The 22,497-nt window shown below is 35.2% G+C and overlaps 1 protein-coding gene across 3 annotated transcripts in view; it reads left to right on the plus strand.

Moving 5' to 3' along the window:
* The window catches only part of nlgn2b (neuroligin 2b), a 175,459-nt gene that overhangs the window by 133,590 nt on the left and 19,372 nt on the right, over positions 1-22,497 (plus strand). For all 3 annotated transcript variants that reach the window (XM_056466734.1, XM_056466736.1, XM_056466735.1), the window contains one exon: positions 10,076-10,225. In XM_056466734.1, coding sequence (XP_056322709.1) covers positions 10,076-10,225 — 150 coding nt within the window. The remainder of the gene's footprint in view (positions 1-10,075; positions 10,226-22,497) is intronic.

A 22,497-nucleotide genomic window follows, 5' to 3' on the forward strand; every position in this document is an offset into this window, starting at 1 on the left:
CTATTTTGTCAAATATTTTTGTGGCTTAAAAGTATCAGTTCAGGCACCATTTTGGCACCAATACTATTTTAAAAGCATTGATTTAGCACCAGTATCGAAATAACCCCAAACAATACTCAACCCTAACTGTCGCCACTGGCTTTCTTGGTTTGGGACTTGTGGAGTTGCACATTGATGTATTTGCTCTTCAGTGTTTTGATTTTCAGCAGTTAAAGTTAAACCTCACTGAACTGAATTAAACTGAACATCAACTCTGAAAACTGAACTGACACAGTTTCAATGTACTAGAACTTCAATGTTAAGCTGCTTTGACACAATCTACATTGTGAAAAAGCTATATAAACAATCATGAGTTCTGCATAAATCTAACTACTACCTTACTAACTATTAATAAGCAAATTAGCAGTTTATTAAACTAAAATTCTTAGTTAATTGTTAGTTAATAGCAAGAATTGTAGCTTAAAATGTCCCTATTTAATAATTTCTTTTCATATCAGCACCACTCTGGAAAAATGTAGGTTTATCTTTCACATCTCTGCAAGCATAGTGTTCTCAGTTATTATTCAAGTATTTAAATCATCTAAATATAATTTGAAGAAATAAAACAAGACAATTATTTTCATAAAGTGGTAATAGTATAAAATCTATTAGATAAATGTGAATGTCATACATATACTTTGTTTCAATAATTTGATCAGACGTTTCCATGGGCCACAGATGAAATATCCTATTTTGCTTCGTGAATTAAATTGCATTAACAAACTTGATTTTACATTCATCAAAGACATACATTGCAAGTCAAGCGGCAGGGGTTTTTAATGTTTCATATAACTTTTCTGGGAATAATATATTGTTGAATTAATTTCCCATAGTCATGTAGCATAAACAGATATATTTATGAGAAGAATCAAACCACATACTAATGATGACTTGTAACTATTTCAAATATTTAAAAGAATAAAATAAAATTTTATTACATTCTCTTCATCTAGACGAATGGGCTGAAACTATAGTGGTTTAAATGATAGTCACAAAGCATTTTTGGACTGCACTTTGATTTTTAAGTGAAGTATATTTATAAACTAATTTCGAGAGGATCTTGTGCTTATGATTGATCACGGCTGATCCCGCATTAGCTATCGTATGATTTACCAATCAGACGAATCCAAACACACTTAACACAAATAACCACATTGTCTTACCTTAGTCATCTTCACCTCGAGGAATCCCCCCATCCACCCCTACTCCTCTTCCTCTTTCCTAGATTAATCCTTGACATGGTGGGCTGGAGGCTTAGTGGTCAGCACTGTCGCCTCACAGCGAGAAGGCTGTTTGTTCAAGCCCCGGCTGGGCAAGTTGGCTTTTTTGTGTGGAGTTTGCTTGTTCTCCCCATGTTCGTGTGGGTTTCCCTCGGGGACTCCGTTTTCCTTCACAGTCTAAAGACACGCGCTATAAGTGAATTGAATTAACCAAATTGGCACAGTATATAAGTGTTTTATTACTAGTCATTCACCGCATAACCATATGCTGGTATAGTTATCGGTTCATTCAACTGTGGCAACCCATAATAATCAGGAAATGCAAAGGCTCTCGAGACCTACCTGAGCTCAGACTCCCCTCTCTCCCGATGAAATGGGAGGGAGCCCCAGGCATGCCAAACATGCTTTATTATCAATCATCAGCAAGTAGGAACTCTTGACATTCATTCATTCATTCATTTCCTTTTTTGGCTTAGTCTCTTTTCTCATCAGGGGTCATCACAGTGGAATGAACCACCAACTTATCCAGCATATGTTTTACGCACCGGATGCCCTTCTAGGTGGAGCCCAACACTAGGAAACACCCATACACTCTTGCATCCACACAAATATACTATGGCCAATTTAGCTTACTCAATTCACCTATAGCACATGTCGTTGGACTGTGGGGGAAAACAGAGCACCTGGAGGAAACCCACGCAGAAGGAGGAACTCTTGAAATGTGACATAAAATTACTTTTTCAAATGACTCTTTTAAAAATAATAAAATGTAAAACTTAAATAAATGATTAAGCAAAAGTATTTTAAATTTACATTTTTTTTAAAAACAAATAGAAACTAGATATTAAACTTGACACAGATTAATGTACAGTTAAAATAAAGCTGTGTAACACCTTCTTCAATCCCAAATCTTTTACCCTCAAAATCTATTACTTTTTGGTTTTATTTTTTTAAATCTGCAGATAAGATATGCTATTATTTACTTATCCCACATGATTATTCAGAAATCATTATAATATGCTGATTCAGCATTCAATAAACAATTCCAAGATCCTTTTTTTCTGATATGCATAGACAGTTTATGAATGGGTTTTGTTTTTAAACAGAAATCTTTCGTTACACTTTAAATGCCTTAACTGTCACTTTGATGCCTCAATTTGTTGTATCTATTAATGTTGATACCTGGGGTGGCACGGTGGTGCAGTGGTTAGCACTATTGCCTCAAAGCAAGAAGGTTGCTGGTTCAAACCCCGGCTGGGCATGTTGGCTTTTTGTGTGGAGTTTGCTTGTTCTCCCCATGTTCATGTGGGTTTCCTCTGGGTGCTCCGGTTTCCCCCACAGTCCAAAGACAAACACTAAAGGTTGGTTGAATAAACTAAATTGGCCGTGGTGTATGAGTGTGAATGTGAGAGTCTATATGCTCTAAAACCCATAAAGTTAAGGTAGCTCAAACCATTTGAGGAAACCGATTGCAACAAACCATTTAAGTTCAAAAACTAATCTATATGAGTGCTGTAAACTTAATCCGTTTGAGTAAATGAAGCAATTTTAATAAACAAAGCAATTTGAGCACAGTAAAACCCAATAAAGGAAGAGAACTCAAACTGATAACTGTAAAACTCAATAAGTTAAGGTAACTCAAACCGTTTGAGCAAACCGGTTGCAACAAACCATCTGAGTAAAAAAAAATGAATCTATATGAGTACTGTGAACTTAATCCATTTGAATAAACGAAACAATTTGAGCCCAGTAAAACCCAATAAATGAAGAGAACTCAAACTAACTGAGTACTGTAAAACCCAATAAGTTAAGGCAACTCAAACCGTTTAAGGAAATGATTACTACAAAGTACTGTGAACTTACTCCATTTAAGTTGAAGTAATGAGGTATTTAATTAACTCATTACATTCAACACTGAGTTCAAAACTCTTTTCAAATGAGTAAAATAAATTTTCAGGAAATTTTGAGTTAACTACACTCATTTCATTTGATAATGTTGACTATTGGGTTTTACAGTGTAGGTGTTTCCCAGTACTGGGTTGCAGCTGGAAGGTCATCTGCTGTGTAAAACATATGCTGGATAAGTTGTCGGTTCATTCCGCTGTGGCGACCCCTGCTGAATAAGGGAACTAAGGCGAAGGAAAATGAATGACTCAATGAATGTTGATACCTTGTGGGAAATACAAGTTACCTCATAATGACACTACTCATGGGACGATAACCGTTTTCAAGGTATACCGCGGTTTGGAAAAGTCAAGGTTGTAAAACAGCCAAAATTTTCTGTAATACCGTTCCTAAGGTATGTGTAAGATTTTTTATTTACATTTTTTTTAGGACAACAGTATCTCCAGCAGAAAAAATATCCAAAGATTCCGTTTAAATTGTAAATAAATCAGTGTTTTTGAAACAAATGCAGACAGCAGAAGTCAATGATTTATTTGAATTATTTAGCCTGACATGTTTACGGCACCAAAATATTATAAATCTTTCACAAAATAAAATATATTGTTTTCAAAGGGGAAAAAAGTTGTGATTTTTTTACCCAGACATTTAAAAAGAATATATTTTAGAGCAGGGATCACAATACTGTGATACCAAGAAACTGTGATATTTTTATCCATGTCAGAATCTTATACCTGCCCATGCCTAAATGGCATAAATCAAAGACATTCCAACCAAGACACAGATTTCACATCAGCTGACTAGCTCTGATAGCACAGCTGATCCACACAATCCTTTCTGATTGGTCGAATTTAAAGTGACATTGCTTCAACAGCACCAACAAAACAATGATTTTCAGAATAACTATGAAACAAATATCAAATCTTGGATAAAATAGCAATGAAAACTCTAACATTAGTCTAGTATATGAAAGATTGACTGAGGAATCTGGGATAATTCAACTTGTTTATATTTCCAATGTGTGCATACTTGGGCATGAGCATTATTATGCATGGTTGCACATAGGTGTGTTTGTGTGTGTGTGCTGCACAAACAGATATGTTCATTGCATTGTGTGTTTTTGTCTACAAGAAGAGGTGTTTGTGTATGTGCAGACATTGAGACAAGAAAGTGTGTGTGTCCGTGTGTGTGTGTGTGTGTGTGTGTGTGTTTGACTGTGTGTGTAGTCGCTGTAATGCGTTTGTAAGCCGAGATTCAGGTGGTGATGCAGGCGGGCGTGCAAATACGTGCGTAGAATTTGTTTCCGTGGCAACAGGCATGAGTGAGTCAGTGCTGGTGAGCAGTTTCCATAGCGACTCCGCATCACAGCTGCCGGTGTGTGTGTGATTTTTGTGTGTCCGTGAAAGGACCTTGGTCTGTGTAACTTTTATTTTATTCTCTTTTGTGTGCCATTTCCTTTTCACATCTCCATCTCTTCCTGTTTCTCTCTCTCTCTCTCTCTCCTGCATGTTTTTATGATTTATCCCACTCTTTCTTTTTCTGATACCCCCCTCTTCTCTCTCGGGGTAAACAGATGTCGTGGTAGTTATTTATGTTTCTGCATGGTCTGGTTTTCATATGAATTATCTACAGCGCGTGCACACCACAGAAGCACTGGCTAACTGGACATCGCATTCACACACTGGAACATATGTATACTGTACACAGTTATGGGGGGAATTAAGAGACCACTGGAGAATTCTCAGTTTATCTGGATTTATTAGGTAGGGGTTTGAGGAAAATGTTTGTATTTGTTTTGTTTAATAAAGTTCAGAGAGGCGGTTATTTCTTCTAGTCAGTGGTGACCCCTGATAAAAAAAGGACTAAGCTGAAGGAAAATGAATGAAGTTTGAATGAAATTTCCAAATAAAAATATTGTGTTAGAGCAGTGGTCTCAAACTCAATTCCTGGAGGGCCACAGCTCTGCATAGTTTAGCTCCAACCACCTGCAACTCACACCTGCTTATTAGATCATAGTAGTCTTTAACACCTTGATTAGTTGGTCAGCTGTGTTTGATTAGGGTTGGAGCAAAACTGTGCAGAGCTGCGGCCCTCCGGGAATCCAGTTTGAGACCTGTGTTAGAGCTTTTTTTTGTGACAGAATTGTTCAGAATAACAAAGGCTACCAAATATATAAATTTTTGTTAAAACGTTTGTATTGTTCTGACCTCAATTTTATATAAACATGGAACATTCGTATGTAATTTAAAAAAATAAGCTTTAAAGGACTATTTTTAATTTACATTTTTATAAAAATGTGATCAGTTGTTTACAGGAAAAATTTTCTTGTGCCATTTCTTGTGCCATAAAAAATATTATATAAATGTTTAGACAACATAATACCAAAATTTTAACTTCAGAAGAGTTAAAACAGCAATATATAGAGCAGGGATTCTCAACCGTTTTCACTTCGGGGCCCACTTCTTTCTCCAATCATCTTTGAAAGTCCACCTGTCTGACATTTTCTCTGAAATGTTTGTATGAAATGCTCATGTAAACCTTTGCTTATTAACAATAAACATAATATAATATAATTTATTCTATTATTTTCTATTATCAGCTTTTTACTAAAAATATATAATTTTATTTAAATTTAATTATATATATATATATATATATATATATATATATATATATATATATATATATATATATATATATATATATATATATATATATATATATATATATATATAAAACTAAAACTATATGATAAATATATATTAAAACTATATATTATATATTAAAACTATATATTATTTGAGCTGGAAACTACTGTATGTTATCGTAAATCGTTAATGTGTGTTTGAATTTTCGATCACACTTTACAATAAGGTTTCATTAGTTAATGTATTTACCTTAAACTGTTTTTTAAAAAATTAAAAACTGCTTTTATTCTAGCTGAAATAAAACAAATAAGACTTTCTCCAGTAGAAAAAAAATGTTATCAGAAATACTGTGAAAATTGCCTTGCTCTGTTAAACATCATTTGGCAAATATTTCAAAAAGAAAAAAATTCAAAGGCGGCTAATAATTCTGACTTCAACTGTATATATATGTGTGTATTTAAAAAAACAGATTCAAAGAGAACCACATGCCAACAGAGAGATTGCAAAAGACCAGCTTCTGCTTTAAACTGAACTGACTGAATATCTACCATTAAATATCTACTATTCAAAAATATACAGACAAATGTAAAATACAGTAAAACACCCTAAATCTGTTGAAATGCATCGTTCTGATGGCGGTTTGTAGCTGGATATTATTGGGAGATCGCTGACAGTGAACAGCTCCGTCAGAGTGCGTCTGAAGCTCAAATGCAAGTGTATTTTACGTTCAATGGCAGCCAGAAACACCATTGAGCCTCGCTAGATCCTCCTGTATGGACACGCGTCTATTATAAAACACTCGCAGGACTTTAATTTGGACAACTATGCGGATATATTAAATAGTTTACACAAAAATACAGAAAGAGAGATTTTCACTTTCACTTTACACATAGTTTGTGAATGAACAGACTTACTGAAGTTGGCTAAAGTTTGAAGTAATTAGTTACAGAACAGGAGAAAGTGCATTACTTTGATTATTTTAATGTAGCATATTAATAATGAAATCCAAAAATTATAGTATAATATTGAGAGTTCAATTTAAGCTGTCTATCGGCCAACCTGCAGGATCGCTGAGGCTCACTAGTTAGCCGCAGCCCATCGGTTGAGAATCCCTGATCTAGAGGAATAACTAAACCTAAAAACACTCTGTATTTTTATTGGAAATTTTGATGTCATCTGACTTTTATAAAATAGAACAAATATGAACATTTTACTCCAACCCATACCTAATAATTGCAGAAAAACTAAGAATTATCATTTGATCCCTTCATTTTTTCCTTCTTCTTAGCTGTATGCATGATTGCGTGCAACACACTGCAAGAAAATGCAAAGAGAAACAACCTGTACCAATAAACAGCACATATAGATGTGAATCTAAAAGAGACAGAATATACCAATCTAGAGACCTGAGGCAGGGGAGTTTAGTGGGGGTCGAAGGACAGAGAAGGTACCAAGGGAACAGGAAAGGTAGAGACTCTACCAACACGACACCTAGAGGGGAGATCCGAGACTTGAGATTGACCGGGCGCACACAGACTGTAATAACTGATACAGAGATACATCAGAATAGCAGAGTTTTTTGGAAGAGGAACAGACAGACTCTGCCAGCAGAATGCAGAAATGATGAGCCAATCCGAGGCAGACTGTGCCAAAAGATCCCAGAGTGCGTGAAGACCATTGGGGATATGTTTGGAACTGTGTACTAACATATTACTCTTACTGTTCCTGCAGTGTACAGTACACTTGGATGACCTACTAAATCTGCAGTACTGTGTACAACAGAACATACTGCTGTGTTTCCCCCATAATGCAGTGTGCTCATGTTGACCTTCTATTTAAAGAGAGACAAGTGAACTGGAAGCAATACCAACCCCTATTTTTACCATCTCCTCCTTGACTCATTTTTTGATATGACCGCTAAATGATGGCACACTGTTAGTCTCATTAATACCGGTCCACTACATTGCAAAAAATAATTAAATATGTCAAGCAGCTTTACCTAATTATGATTTAATAAGTAGTTCTGTGGGGGGAAAGTATGTGCACTCAGTTTCTGTCTTAATTTTTTATTAGTTAGCCCAAACTTGACTCCAACTTTAAAAAGATTATAATATTGTCTGGATTTTTTTAGCCCAGATATCATTAACCATTCTGAATATTGACTGCTTTTGAAATTCATTTGATGTTAATAAAGTATATTTTTGTAGATTTTATTTTATTACATCTTCCTAACTAAGTCCAAGCAAATATATTACTTCAACTAAGTATTTAGCTCTAAATAAACGATCAAATGTATTTATGTACCTTATTTCTGTCCAAAAACAGATTATGGTTGTTTCAATTTACAGGTTTATTGGAAATATGTGCTTACTTATACATATGTTTAACTGCAGTTTCTAGGTAAATGAGCTCTATGTTATACAGTATGACTCCAGCAACTTTTGTTCCTTTTCACACTAATAATATTTAGATGGACATATTATCAACGAATATATGATTATTTTCATGTACACTGTAAAAAATGTTAAGTCAGTTCAACAAAACAAAAACATAATCCTTATTTCCTTTCGCTTTTTCTTGTTGACTCAACTTTTGAAAACATCAGCTGCACTGACCTTTATTTACTGACACTGACCACTGAAAATTATTTGTCAGTAATACAAAAAACATTTAGTTGGGTCAATATAAGATTATTTATTAGTTTTCTGGAGAGGTGAACTACTCTGTAACAAAACTGTTGCCAACTTGCCAAAACTTGTGCCAACTGGACATTTATTTTAGTCAGCAGAAATGGAACGCCTGAAGCTGAGTGAACAAAAAAAAACTCATAATCCTTATTTCCTTTAGTTTTTTCTTATGTGCTGAACATTTAAAAAAAAAATCACCTTTAATTGATAGGATAGTAGAGAGTACAGTCAGGAAAGTGTGGGGGGAGACCTAAAATGTCTGAATTTGAGTGAACAAAAAACTCTTGTGGAAATTGGTACTAAGAAGTAATACATTATCAGAACAAACAAACATAGTTCAACTGAAAAAACGAAAACAGAGACAAATGTTAACTAAACATTTATTAGACACAGAATGAGAAACAGGACAGGGGGTAAAACAACAATAATGGTAAACAAGACAAGGGTCAAAACATGGCAGGACAAACAAAAAAATGCTTTGTAATGCTTCACATGTGATGCATGCTTCATGTTTTTTTTTTCAGTTGAACTATGTTTGTTTGTTTTTTTTGTTCACTCAACTTCAGAAATTTTAGGTCAGTACAACTGATGTTTTCAAAAGTCAAGTGCGCGTCGATGGCAATGGTGTAGTGGTTAGTGCATCTACACATGGCACTCCAGTGTTCACAGCTACCTGAGTTCGATTCCCATCCGATTTTTTGCCTCTCCCCTTGCTTTCCTGTCTATACTCTCTACTGTCCTATCAATAAAAGGTGAAAAAAAATGTACACAAGAAACAATAAAAGGAAATACTTTTTTTGTTCACTCAACTTCAGGCATTCCAGTTCTGCAGACGAAAAATGTTCAGTTGGCACAACTTAAAAAGTTTTGTTACAGAATAGTTTACCTCCTCTGAAAACTAATAATGTTATGTTAACCCAAATAAATGTTTTTTGTATCACTGACAAATTATTTTAGATCAGTGCAACTGATGTTTTCAAAAGGAAATAAGGATTGTTTTTTTGTTGAACTGACTTTAAAAATTTGACAGTGTAATTTCATGTTATTTTCCAGACAAAAACCTCAAAACAACTTAACGATGCCTAAGATTTGTAATCAAACACATTTGCCTTATCTATCTCCATATGGACAACTTTTCTGGCGTGGTCAGTTTGTCTACATTTTAGCGAATCTGAATCTGAATACGTTACATGAGGTATGTTTTGTTGTACGTTTCAGATACAGATCCTTCTAGTACGTCATGTACATTATTTAACAAATCACCTAGCAAACCACTGACCTAAACTCTTCCCTAAACCCAACCAATAGTGTTTTAAAAAGCAAACACAAAGGAAGGCAAGGCAGGGCAAGTTTATTTATATACAGTAGCACAATGATAATTCAAATAGCTTTACATAAACAAGAATAAATGAAACATAAAATACAATAAAAAGTATAAGAAATAAAAACAGAGAATAGAAATGATTATTAAAATTATTATGGGTTTAAAGGGGAAAAATAAAAGAAAGACATACTGTAATAGTGCGATTATTACCAATTATCCTTAATGATTCTGTATATATGTTTATGCTTTACACAGATATTAGAGATCGTCGGAAGAAGCCTGTGATGTTGTTCATCCATGGTGGCTCATTTATGGAAGGAACGGGAAACATGTTTGATGCAAGCGTTCTTGCGGCCTATGGAAATGTGATTGTCGTCACTATGAACTACAGATTGGGTGTTCTGGGTAAGTAAAAACATCACAGGCAGCCTTTTAATGCCCCATTTGTGAGCTGAATTGTCTCTTTGTACCATTGGAGAAACAAATACTCAAAGGTTGCATCTGAAATCACATACCTTCCTACTATATATGGTGATTGTAAAACATCCAGATTACATTCATGATACACACATTCATACTATATAGAATGTACCTTTTTGTTGTTGTTTACTTGATGGCTAGCACATTTTTAAAGCTAGCTTACTATTTTTAAAGTGTCTGAAACCACCTTCGCTAGCTTTCAAGAATACTTGTCCCAAAATTAATTCCGGAATTTGTCTTCATTGTTTTGTCGCCACATACCTGTAAAACATGCTATTTATGGAATCTTTAAAAAAATGAATAGTGACTATCAAGCTTCAAAAATGAAATAAACACAGTAACAGTGTCGGAATATCTGCCCCTCCATCATAACTGTCAGGTTTCATGCATTTATTTAAATGGCAGTGTCAAGTCAAATTGCACCAGATTTGACAACAGCGGTTGCTGCTCACGCCAGAGCTGCCACAACATGTCTTGACATGCCATTTCTGAATGTAAATAAGTGCAAATGAGATTTGAGCCCTATTGTGTTGTATCAGAAGACTGTAGGGGTTGATTGTAATACGGCAGGCTTTTTTAACATTTAAAGGTGCAGTAGGTGATTGTCTTCAGAAACACCTTGGATAAAAGTCTCTTCACAACTGTCTAAAGTAAATATGTAATGATTTAACACTAGTATCTAATAATAGGTTACTACTACATTTTTGTAGTAACAATATAACAATCACCAGACACTGAAATAAGTACTAATGTCTAATAGGTACTAGTACCTAAATAAGTGCTATTATTTAATAAATTGCAGTATCTAATAAATTAGAACTAGTATCTATTGAATAAGTGCTAGTTTCTTTTGAAAACATGCTAAATACTAGTACCTAAAATGATACACTATTAGCTAATACCTGTAGTTAATGCAAAAAAAGTACTAGTACCAAAAAAATAGATACTATTATGTTTTAAATGTTAAAATAGCTTGCCATATCACAGTGATTTATATAACTTATAATAGTATAATAGTACTTATAATAGTAGTACATTTACATTTGATTTTTTGAGATTTTTAAGAACCATATATGGCGAATCATAAAACCTGGTGGATTGCTTTTTAGAAAAAGCTATTATCATTTACATTTTCACATCATTGAATTGGTTTTTCTTCTATAAAAAAAGAATTATTTCACAGAATCTCTTGTTGAAAATGTGGTAGTGAATGGAGAGGGGTGACGTTGTGGCATTGCAAATGTATAGAGCTTGGTTATTGCATTTCAAAATCTATTTTGTGAATGATATAAACCCATCAGAGAGATTTTAGGAGAATATTGATTCCATTCTCTCCATTTTTTTGGAGTATTTTTGAGTCATTAGCCTCCTAGATGTGGTGTTCTGCTCTTCTTCAACTTTAACACATTAAGTGGCCTCATCTGGAACTGAAGAATTACAGTAATTCAATCAGGAAGAAGAAACGTCCGAAACTTTAGAAGTGGAGTACTGCTCTTTGTCAATTTAAAGATATTGAAAAGTGATTTTAGGATATAGGAATTACAATAACCCAATCGGGGAGAAGTAAAAGCCCATATTCCACTTCCAATGGCATTAAGCTGTACAATAGACACAATTATGACCACATTTCCTAGCTGTTAGTAACTACATTATAGTACGCTGAAGTTTCAAGCTAGATTTGGGTGTCGTATCAAAGATATATGAGGAATGTTTCACATATGGCGTGAGAGAACTGTGTTTGGGCTGTTTGCGCATGGAGATGGATTTTCAAAGTTCAAATGACTTTGTTTTTCCATGAGCGCGTAATGAATGCAGAAGGCCAGGGTGAGTTTACCTTCAAGAATGACAGATTGAATATAAATCTAAACAGACTAAGAAGGTAAATGAAACAGTTCCCAGTGTAGATGAAGTGATCTGAGGGAATCACGGTCAAAGTCGTAACTGGAGTTTTGGTGTGTGTTCTCGACTTGGTTTATTTCATATGCTGATAAAACGCTTTCTGTATTAGACCTTCTCATATTGGCTGGAGTATGAATGGTTTCATGTGCTTGAAATATTTGTGTTTGATGAATACTTGCATACTGTTTTAAATGCAGGCTACAATTATTTTTTTAAAGTATGTGGTAAATGTTTTAAATGATTTGCATCATTTTGGTGACATGACTTTAATACACTATAAAACATATGCGTTGATTAACATGTACCTGATCATGACTCTTGGGTGTTTTTCTTTTATTTACACTTTTGAAGTTTATTATGGGATCTTCACTGCAAAAAAATAGCTTTTCTTGATTTTTTTGTCTTGTTTCTAAGTCAAGAAGCATTTTCTAGAAAAGAGATGCCCAAACTAAGGCCCGCAGGCCAAAGTTGGCCCATGGTAACCTTTGATTTGGCCTGCCATCCCATCTGAGAAGAGAGGGAGAATGATGGGAATGGTTTAGAGATTGTCATTTCAAATTTAATGTAACCCTTTGTTCATTAGTTTGTTTGTTTTTTTGCTAAGTTACAAAAAAGCTAACTCAAATTAAATGTTTCAATTTAAATAATGTAAATCAATCAGATTTCGTTTAAAATGTGGGATAGAGGACAATGCAGAGTCTTTGGTGAGCAAATCAAGGCAAAGGCAGATTCTGCTTGACTTGTGTATAAAGCTTTGAACTCCACTGTGTGATAAATGTTATTGCTTAAGTTTTATATTGCAATAAGTTATCATTTAAAAGGTTATTAATTAATATGATTCAAGGTAATGTTTTCCATTTATTTATAAGTATTATGAAATTAGTGATAAATTAAATGCCATGGGAAATTACCCATTCAACTTTAATGTAATATAGTTTGATATATTTATGTTCAGCCCACTGTCCTCAATGATATTTGAGGTTTTTGGCCCTTCATACGAAAAAGTTTGGGCACCCCTGTTCTAGACAAACAAAAAGCATGGTCTGTTTTTTTTTGTTTGTTTTTTTTTTTTTTTTTAATTATGTGGCAAAATTAAGTGAGTTTTTTCTTAAAACAAGCAAAATAATCTGCCAATGGGGTGAGCAAAATTATTTTGTTTTTTGTTTGGCATACGATTATTTTGCTTACCCCATTGCAGATTATTTTGCTTGTTTCAGGAAAAAAATCGCTTAATTTTAGCATATTATTTCTTAAAATGAGACTATCTCATTCATATCTCTCCGGCCCCTCATTTGGGATGCTCTCTATGAACTGGCCCCCATGACAAACTAATTGAATAGCTGGTGTAAAGAAAAAGAAAACACATGTGAATCACAAGCTACAGGAAACTGTAAGTTAATGCATTTTTGCAACATTTGCATGAGTAATTCAAATCTGGGAGATCATATCTGGGAGATGGGGGTGGGGGACTTGTGACAAAAGTAAGTGTTTAATTCTGTCATTATTTACTCTTCTCCATGTGGTTTTAAACCTTTCTTTCTTCTGTTGAATGCAGAAAGAAAGAAAGAAAGAAAGAAAGAAAGAAAGAAAGAAAGAAAGAAAGAAAGAAAGAAAGAAAGAACAAATAGGTTTTGAACAAGTGAAGTAAGAGAAAATAATGTGTGAACTAATCTCTTTAAAGAGCCCTTATTTTGCATATAAAAGGTCATATTTTGGTTTTGGGGGTCTCCAACAACAGGTTAATATGCATGCAAGGTCAAAAACACTTTCATTGCCTTACAATATGCAGTTATTTTTACCTAATTACCCCAAAGACTCACAAATGATTTGTTCAGCGATTAATTTGTTCCCAAACTTCTCCTTTACATGAGGCTAATTTTTCGATTACTTAGTCTGTTGTGATTGGTCGGCTGGGTTCAGCGAGAAACAGAGAGAAACGCCCCAACATGGCTATGAAGTAGTACAGAGTATGTGAGAGCCCAATGCAGGAATGCAGTAAAGCAATGCAGTTAAACACCAGCATATTACTCTACTCTTAAACCTAACCCCATGTAATAACAACGACACACATTCAGTATTAATCCACACAGTGGCAAAAGTTGAGCTGTTTTGAAAACTGACCATGCCACACATGTGTAGGAACAGCTGATGGTGGCCATAGACAAAAGGCAGAGAATCGCGAGTTCAGACAAATAAATTGGTAAAGAAATTAGCATGCGTCGTGATTTCAATATGGTTTTGCATGCAAATGTGAATAGCCCAAACAGATTTAACCCGAGAGATACAGTACAAGCACTGATTTATAAAAGATAAGTTATAACAAGCCTCCCGGAGCGATAAAAAGTTACAACACACAATTAAATACATATTTTGCAAACTACACAAAACGAGGCAACAATTTTAATTACACTTGCATGTTATGATCCGGAGGAAGAAGAAACTGGTCCATATGAACTGCAACAGTTACTGACAAAGTCCCATACACAATAGTCCCTGCTGCTCCTTCCTATAATAGCAAATGGCCAAGGAATGCTGCATTGTAGTGTATGTTATTGTATCAATCAACAGTAAAATGACAGGAACAAACACAGCACTAGGTTGGCTATACTGTAGTATTGTTGTGAAAATGAACTGAAAATGAGCCAAATCTCTATCTGTCAGTGATCTTCGTGTCATGATCAGTCTCGTGATCCCCCGCACTCCACTAATGTTTGAAGGGAGAGGCGCGTTCACGTTTTACCGGATCCGGCACTACATATTTGGTGATGCACCGTATCGATGTTGATAAGTTCAGACAAAAGATCCGAACCCAACACGATTCATTTATTCGACTCTGAGTCGACTCTTTCATTAAAGAATCAATAGTTTTAAACATGGTGCACTTTCAGATTTAAACCTCAGATGGATGTTTTTTTTTAAAAAACCCATAATACAAGGATTAAGAAAACATTATTTCAAAACACTCACTACCAATTTATCAATTAAATACTGGGGTAGCTTTTAAAAACATTTTTTGTAATTAAAGAAAACTGCATTTCAGCAGACCTTCCCTTTAGATGATTTATGCATAAGAAATTAGGATTAGGATTTCGATTGTAATCCATATTTCAGTTTCTGTTGTGTTTTTTTCTAGTAATCATGCTTTTCTATTAATTCAGACAATGTTTTTACATTTACATTGTTTTCACACTCCTTTGCATTCCCTTGCTTATCCCTGGACCCCAATTCGAAAGCCCTTGTTATGTAGCATACATTGTACAAAATACAGACAAATACACATATATAAATACAAGGATTTAAAAAGGCTGATTATTAGCATGGGTGAGAAATTTTGGTTCATGGATGAATAAGAGTAACCTTTCAGTGTATTATCTGTCTCTCCCCCTTTCTCTCTATTCTGCTTTAAAGAGGTTTTTCTATAGCGGTGAAGAGGATTACGCGTTTGTGTCTTGCCATTCCAGCCCCATTGGATGATTGGATTGGATGAAGCATTTTCAAACAGGAAAAAAATGCACAAAGGAAGCAAAAAAAAAGGGACACAGAACAGGGTTCCGCATCATGAAAGCAGATTTAGTACCAAATCGCAGACACCAGCCAGAACTGTGAGCTACATGCACACACACCTTTTAAAGCAAAAGAGAGATAAATGGAGAAAAGGCCAGAGAATGGAAAGGAGAGATAGACAGAATGAGTGAAAGAGTAGAGACAGAAGGGAGATATGTGAACAATCTAAAAATAACCGTCAGAAGTGCCTTTTTAAATCTGCAGTGAAGCAGAGAATTCATTCAAACCCATGCTAATGCTGCACACTCACACACAGAGCATTTGTTACAGTGTGTTTCCGAACCCTCTTACAGATCTATCTGAAATTCCTCACACACACACACTGAGAGATGTGAGTGCTAGTGCGCTGTGTACTGCAGTAGGCTAGCTGCGTTAGCATTAGCGCTCTACGAAAGTGCAAGTTTCCTTCAGATCTGAGGCGCCCTCACCTTCCATCTTCGCCTACACTCAGCTGCCCCTCACAGCTGCTATGGCAAGCCATTTTAACATTTCATCTATATAATCTACTAGAATCTATTTTCATGCACTAGTGGTTATTTTTAAGAGCTTTTATATGTACTAGCACTTATTCATTATATATATAGTAAGTAGTGCTGTCGCCTCACAGCAAGAAGGTCGCTGGTTCGAGCCTCGGCTGGGTCAGTCGGCGTGTCTGTGTGGAGTTTACATGTTCTCCCTGCGTTCGCGTGGGTTTCCTCCGGGTGCTCCGATTTCCCCCACAATCCAAAGACATATGGTACAGGTGAGTTGGGTAGGCTAAATTGTCCGTAGTGTATGAGTGTGAGTGAGTGTATGAATGTTTCCCAGAGATGGGAAGGGCTTCCGCTGCGTAAAACATATGCTGGATAAGTTGGCGGTTCATTCTGCTGTGGCAACCCCGGATTAATAAAGGGACTAAGCTGAAAAGAAAATGAATGAACGAATGAATGAATGAATCACACTCGTAGCATTGCAATGTGGCTGTATATCGGCACTGGTGGGAGGCACGCGTTGGCATTAGTGTCCCACTAGTGACGATGTACATACACATTGCACTGCTATGAGTGTGATATTGTGTTTATACAACAGTTCAACGGCATAATCGTATATATAAAAAAAAAAATCAAACATGGAGAGTCTAAAAACCCTTTTGTATTAGAACTATTGTATTGAACTACCTTTCCCGCCATTCATTCACATCTGCAGCTGACATCAGAACAGCAGAAGCTGTTACTAATTCACCAACATCACTTTAGAACTCGTATTTGAATGACTCTCTAGCGTAATGTCGAAAGTGATGACAAAACAGGTGATTTTGCTGACATTTTAAAATTATAAGGCTGAACGTCATTGAAATGCCATCAGTCTACAGAGATATCTCCCTACAGTATTACAGTCTATTACAGTCTACAGTATTTCTCTGTCGGGATATCACAATAATTAACCCCCAAAAAAGCAGCACAATCACTGCCAGATTGCTGTTGTGTTTGCAATAAGGATAAATGCTAAACACATGCGGACATTTCTTCCTTCTTTCTGCCGACAAAACATACATTCCTGATATGCATGTCCCATCTCACACTCAGTACTCTACAATTACTACGGTATAAATACAGCACTACAACAAACAAAAGAGAAAATTGACTTAGAATATCACTTCCAGTATAATAATGAGTTGATCAGCTGTAGTTTAAATTACGCTGTTTTAGCTTCTAAGGGCTTATTATGTGGTCTCTGTCACCATCTTGTGAATGGACAACATCAACCACCTTTGGTTTGCTCAATGACAGGCTGATGGCCACCAACGCACTTTCTTTCAGAAATTATAAATATTTAAAATAGGCACTATCCTTATAAATAAACTGCATAGCTGCAATCTAAACAACCGCATTCTTGACTAAAAAAGCCTCAAAAGCACATTATGTTGCCCAACAGCAGCAATCTTTGTTAAACTGTAGAGTGTCCTCTGCTTGTTGCTGTATGTGGGCGGAGTAATACAGAAGGATGAAAAGGCAGTACGAGTGCTGTTACTGGCAGAATATCGCACAGCTATCAACTAATCAGATTCAAGAATCAGACAGAACTGTTGTATATATAAATATATATATAAATATATACATATATATAGAAGGGGTTACCTTTCCTCCAGATTTCAGTTGCAACCCTTACCAAACACACTTGTCTGTAATTATCAAGTGCTTCAATTGGTTCAGGTGTGTTTGATCAGGGTAGCTCTCTTGGAACAGGGTTGGTGACCCTTGATATATAGTTACTATAATATAACTAATAATATCTATTTTAGCTGTCAACAGTCTGCGCGGAATAAAAGTACTAGCATCTTTAACAATAAGGTGCTAGTTCCTAAAGTATAAGCTCTAGTAGCTAATAAATAATTACTGGTACTCAATGGAAAATGCACTATTGGCAAAAAAGAAGCATAAAAATAGATGATTTTATAGATTAATGTTAAAAGGGCTTGCCATAGAGTTGCTGATCTGTGTACCACAGCCATCTGCTCAGACTAATTAACTAATTAACTAATTAATGAACTCTGGGGAAGAAAGAACGTGCTGTCGATGTGCCTTGCGGGTTAGTAGCTGCGTTCTCTTACCAGGCCTAAGCGTTTCCTGTATTTCCCCCTTCACCTCGCTCACTTTCTCTTTTGCCATCTTCCAGCCCTTCATCAAATCTGTCCTATTTGAAGAAACAGATTACCCTAATTAGGTGCCTAATTCCACACCAGTCTTTATTTCAGCTGTTTTTTTTATACTTTTCACCATTCGTTAGCACAGAATCCCCGAATTATGATTCACTCAACGCCGTGCACCTCTCGAGGATGTTTGCTTTGAGCTATTTATGTTTGCGAAACACGCTTTTCGTTTTTTTTCATGTGGACACTAATCGCGTAATTATAAATTCAAAGGGAAACAATGAATGTTTGCAGTGTTGGTATCTGAGAAGTGGAGGGGCTGATTTTTTGCAAATGTAAATGCCACCTCAGATCTCAGAATGAAGAGGACGCATTTTCATAGTTTTCATATTCAGTGCTGTGATTTAGCTTGATTTACTGCAGTTGTTTATTTCTGTTGCAGAGTAAATGATTACTGAAATGCTGAAGCGGTGGTCCATCATTGGCTCTTTTTTTGGCGAGAGGTCCAACATAGCAATTTATAACAGTTTTACAGTTTGGCAGACTGGTTACTAAATCATTTTAGCTAAAAAAAAATTCATACAATCTGCAATCTGCTTCTGCCCTATTGACAGAGAATGAGCTTACGTCTTTCAAAAATGACACATTGTCTTTTAAAACGGTCACAATTTGTATAAAATTTAGGGCTCACATTCAGACATGTCAGATCCAGTGGCTAATATTATCAAACTAAAGCTCACAATTGTTGTTAATTAGCATAGAGACAATAACTTGTTTATTAGCTATGTGTGCTTTTTAAATTAACGTATTTATTAGATACTAGCACACATTAATCAAACACTTAAATCAATCAAATAGATCCTAGCACTCACTGATTAGCTAGTAGTACTTATTTAATACATTTAACATTATTCAATTTACTAGTAACTGTTTTATTGAGCTAATTTTTAGTCATAACATAAGATAAGCAAAAAAAAACTGTGACTATTAAAATAAGAATTGTATTGTTACTTAAAATAATGGCTATAATAATGGCTAATAATTGTCAAAACCGAAAACTCATTCGTTGTAGCTAAATGATATTAGATTTTGAAGTACAAAGGTTGTCTTTTGACTATTATTCTTCTCTGAGTTGCAGCACGTCCTCTGGTAAAACAGACGTTTACTTGTCTGTGGTCTGCTGTAAGACGCAGCCATGCAGAACGCAGAATATTGTTTTTGTGTTTGTGGGATATTGATGTAGCCTAACAACCGGGCTCTGCAAAGCACAGCTGATTAACTATTTTACTTTACTTCACCAACCAATATTCTTGTTTTAGATATAGATGTTTTAGTGGTGAAACACAGTCTCCGCTGTGAGGAAAAGAAAGGACATGGCATTGAGATTTGATTCTTCTTTGGATGAACAGCAATGAGAAGAGAAAAATGAAAACACTTTAGTGAAAACATCACTAATAATAATGAAAAACAAATTATATTTTACAAAAATATGTCATAAATTAATTATATAAGCATATAATATAAAATAATAATGATTAATACTGTATTACTAGTAGTAGGTAATAATATTATTATTATTAAATGGTTGTATTTATTGTATTTTTAATGTATGGTATTGCTTGCATATTATCTATATACATTTCCTCCTTCATTGCCTTCTCACATCCTCATCTCTCTTTTGCTCCAGCATATCTCTCTCTCTCTTTCTCTCTCTCTGATCTGGGATCTGCCGTTCTCTGGAGTGGTGCATATGCATGAGTCCAACCCCAAACTGCTGCTCTCAGCACCAAAGTCCGCAGGAGATTCAACTCAGCACTCGGCTCTCAGCGAAACTTACCGAGCGAATCAGAGCGCTGCGCGGTATTAGACGTTTCACTGATCATTTGGCTAAATTGGAATATGATATTCCATTACACATATGGATGCAACTCATCGTTTAAAATAAAAGAAGATGAGGCAGGTTACCAGGCAACAGCAAACAGTCACACCTACAGACCCCCAGCAGCTAATCACAGAACATTGTTTGCAGCATATAGTATGAGCACATGACCACGCCTCGGGTTCCTTCTCAACCAGATGCACAAATGTTTACATCCTCGTCTTCAGTCATTTTAGACAAACTCAAAAGTGTTTTCAGAATGGAATACTTCCACACTATTATTAGTATTATTATATATGTATTGTGAACAGTACACCAAATTATGTTTGCACGGAATACTCGGATGACCTTCTGTTATGTAAAGTATGCAGTACTGAATATCATAATGTATCTTGCTTGATTCCTTATATAATCAAACTTGACAAAAGTCAACAGTTTTTTCTTTTGTACACATAAATGGTAAAAAGGTAAAGCAACAAATGACTATTAAATTAACAAAATACTATTAAATTAAACTTAAACCACTTTCACACAGTGATACTGGTAAATATCTGGAAAATTAATGAAACGACTTTACCGGTAAATTCAAAAAAGAGCTGTTCACATAGGCAAGAATGTTCCGGAATTTGTCCGGTAAAGACCATTCACACATTCATTTCAAAATACCGGTAAATTCTGACATCATTAACCAGAAATGAGCTCTAAACGGCTGCGCTTGTATTTGTAAATGTAGAAGGGGTCAGGCTTTTGTTGATGTTTTTACTTTTGTTTAAAGCTTTAGCATTCATGGAGCTCCTTTGTCTCAGAGACATCCCAAGGAAGAAGAGCGAACCGCAGCTAAATGTTTACACATTTTACTACATACAAATTCTGTAGATGAATAAGTATTGTGAACAACTTTGATGAAAACATATGGAAGAACCCTTTCAGATGTCGAGATGTACATAATATGTGTGTGTACTGGTGCTCACTGAAGCACTCCTACACTTCACGTGCATTCGCGTCAAGCAACTGAAGCAGAGCTTGAAGGTAAACAAATGGCAGTTTATTATAAGCATTTTACCGATGTTTTTTTACACAGTTGGTGTAAAGTAGGAAGATAGAAACATTCTCTGAATAACATCTAGCTGCTAAATGTGTCTGGAAAAATATTCAAAGGCTTTTATTTTCGTAAACAGCACGGATGTGAATGCGTCTGAGTGTTCTGATCGCCTGGAGTAGACGTCTCACGTCAGCGTGTTCTAGGCGTGAATGTGCTCTTTCCGATAAATTTTCTTCTGCATTCACACAGAGCAGCATTCTGGCAAATTACCGGTGATGTTATAACTTCTCTTTCCGAAAAACTAATTTACCAGTATTTTCAAAAAGGGCCTGTTCACACATACAGACCTTTCCAGAAAATTGCCGGTAATTTTCCAGAAATGTCTGTATGTGTGAAAGGGCTATTTGAGTGGAACGATCATGTGACAGAAATATACTGCTTCCCTGTCACTTGGATTACTTTGTGTTTTTGCCATGACAACAGCGTGTTTGTTTTTCTTTGTTTTGTTTTTTTATAAAGCTATCATTGGATCTTTTTGTCTTGTGACTCACTATGACACTGGTATGCTAATGGTTTTTTATTGCAAGATACATGACATTTTACATGCAATTTTAAAAATAGTATGTAGTATATTATACATGTGTGCTTGAGGTGTTATAGTCTTTGCTAAAATGCTAAAAAGTTATCACATGACTGCACTTGCTTACACATTAAGTGCATGTCCATGCCATGTCATAATTCTCAAATGCATGAGATGAATACTGTATATGATGTTAATTAAATTCTAGAAATCTTAAATCTCTTAAGGCGCAATATTTAATATTTTTTTCAATAAAATATTCAAAAACACGAAAACAGTGTTATATATTTTGTTATATAAGGGCTTTATTTTAACGATAGGTGCAAAGTCTAAAGCTTACAGCGCAAAAGCATTAAGGGCTGTCCAAATACACTTTTGCTAATTTAAGAACGGAAAAACATGCTCTGGAACCGGAACCGGAAGTGTTCAACTGTGAAACTGCATAATGAAAGCTCCATTGCATTTTTTGTTTTTGTTGCTTTTTGGTTTTCTCTTTTGCAGCAGTTGCTTCATTGCTTTCATTTAGCTTCGACTGCTTTTAGTCTTGATTTGCTTCATACTACTATGATAATACGTTTTGAATAGTTTTGAATTCTGTAGCTCC

Source organism: Danio aesculapii, chromosome 10 (genome assembly GCF_903798145.1).
Source record: "Danio aesculapii chromosome 10, fDanAes4.1, whole genome shotgun sequence".
Lineage (NCBI taxonomy): Eukaryota > Metazoa > Chordata > Actinopteri > Cypriniformes > Danionidae > Danio > Danio aesculapii.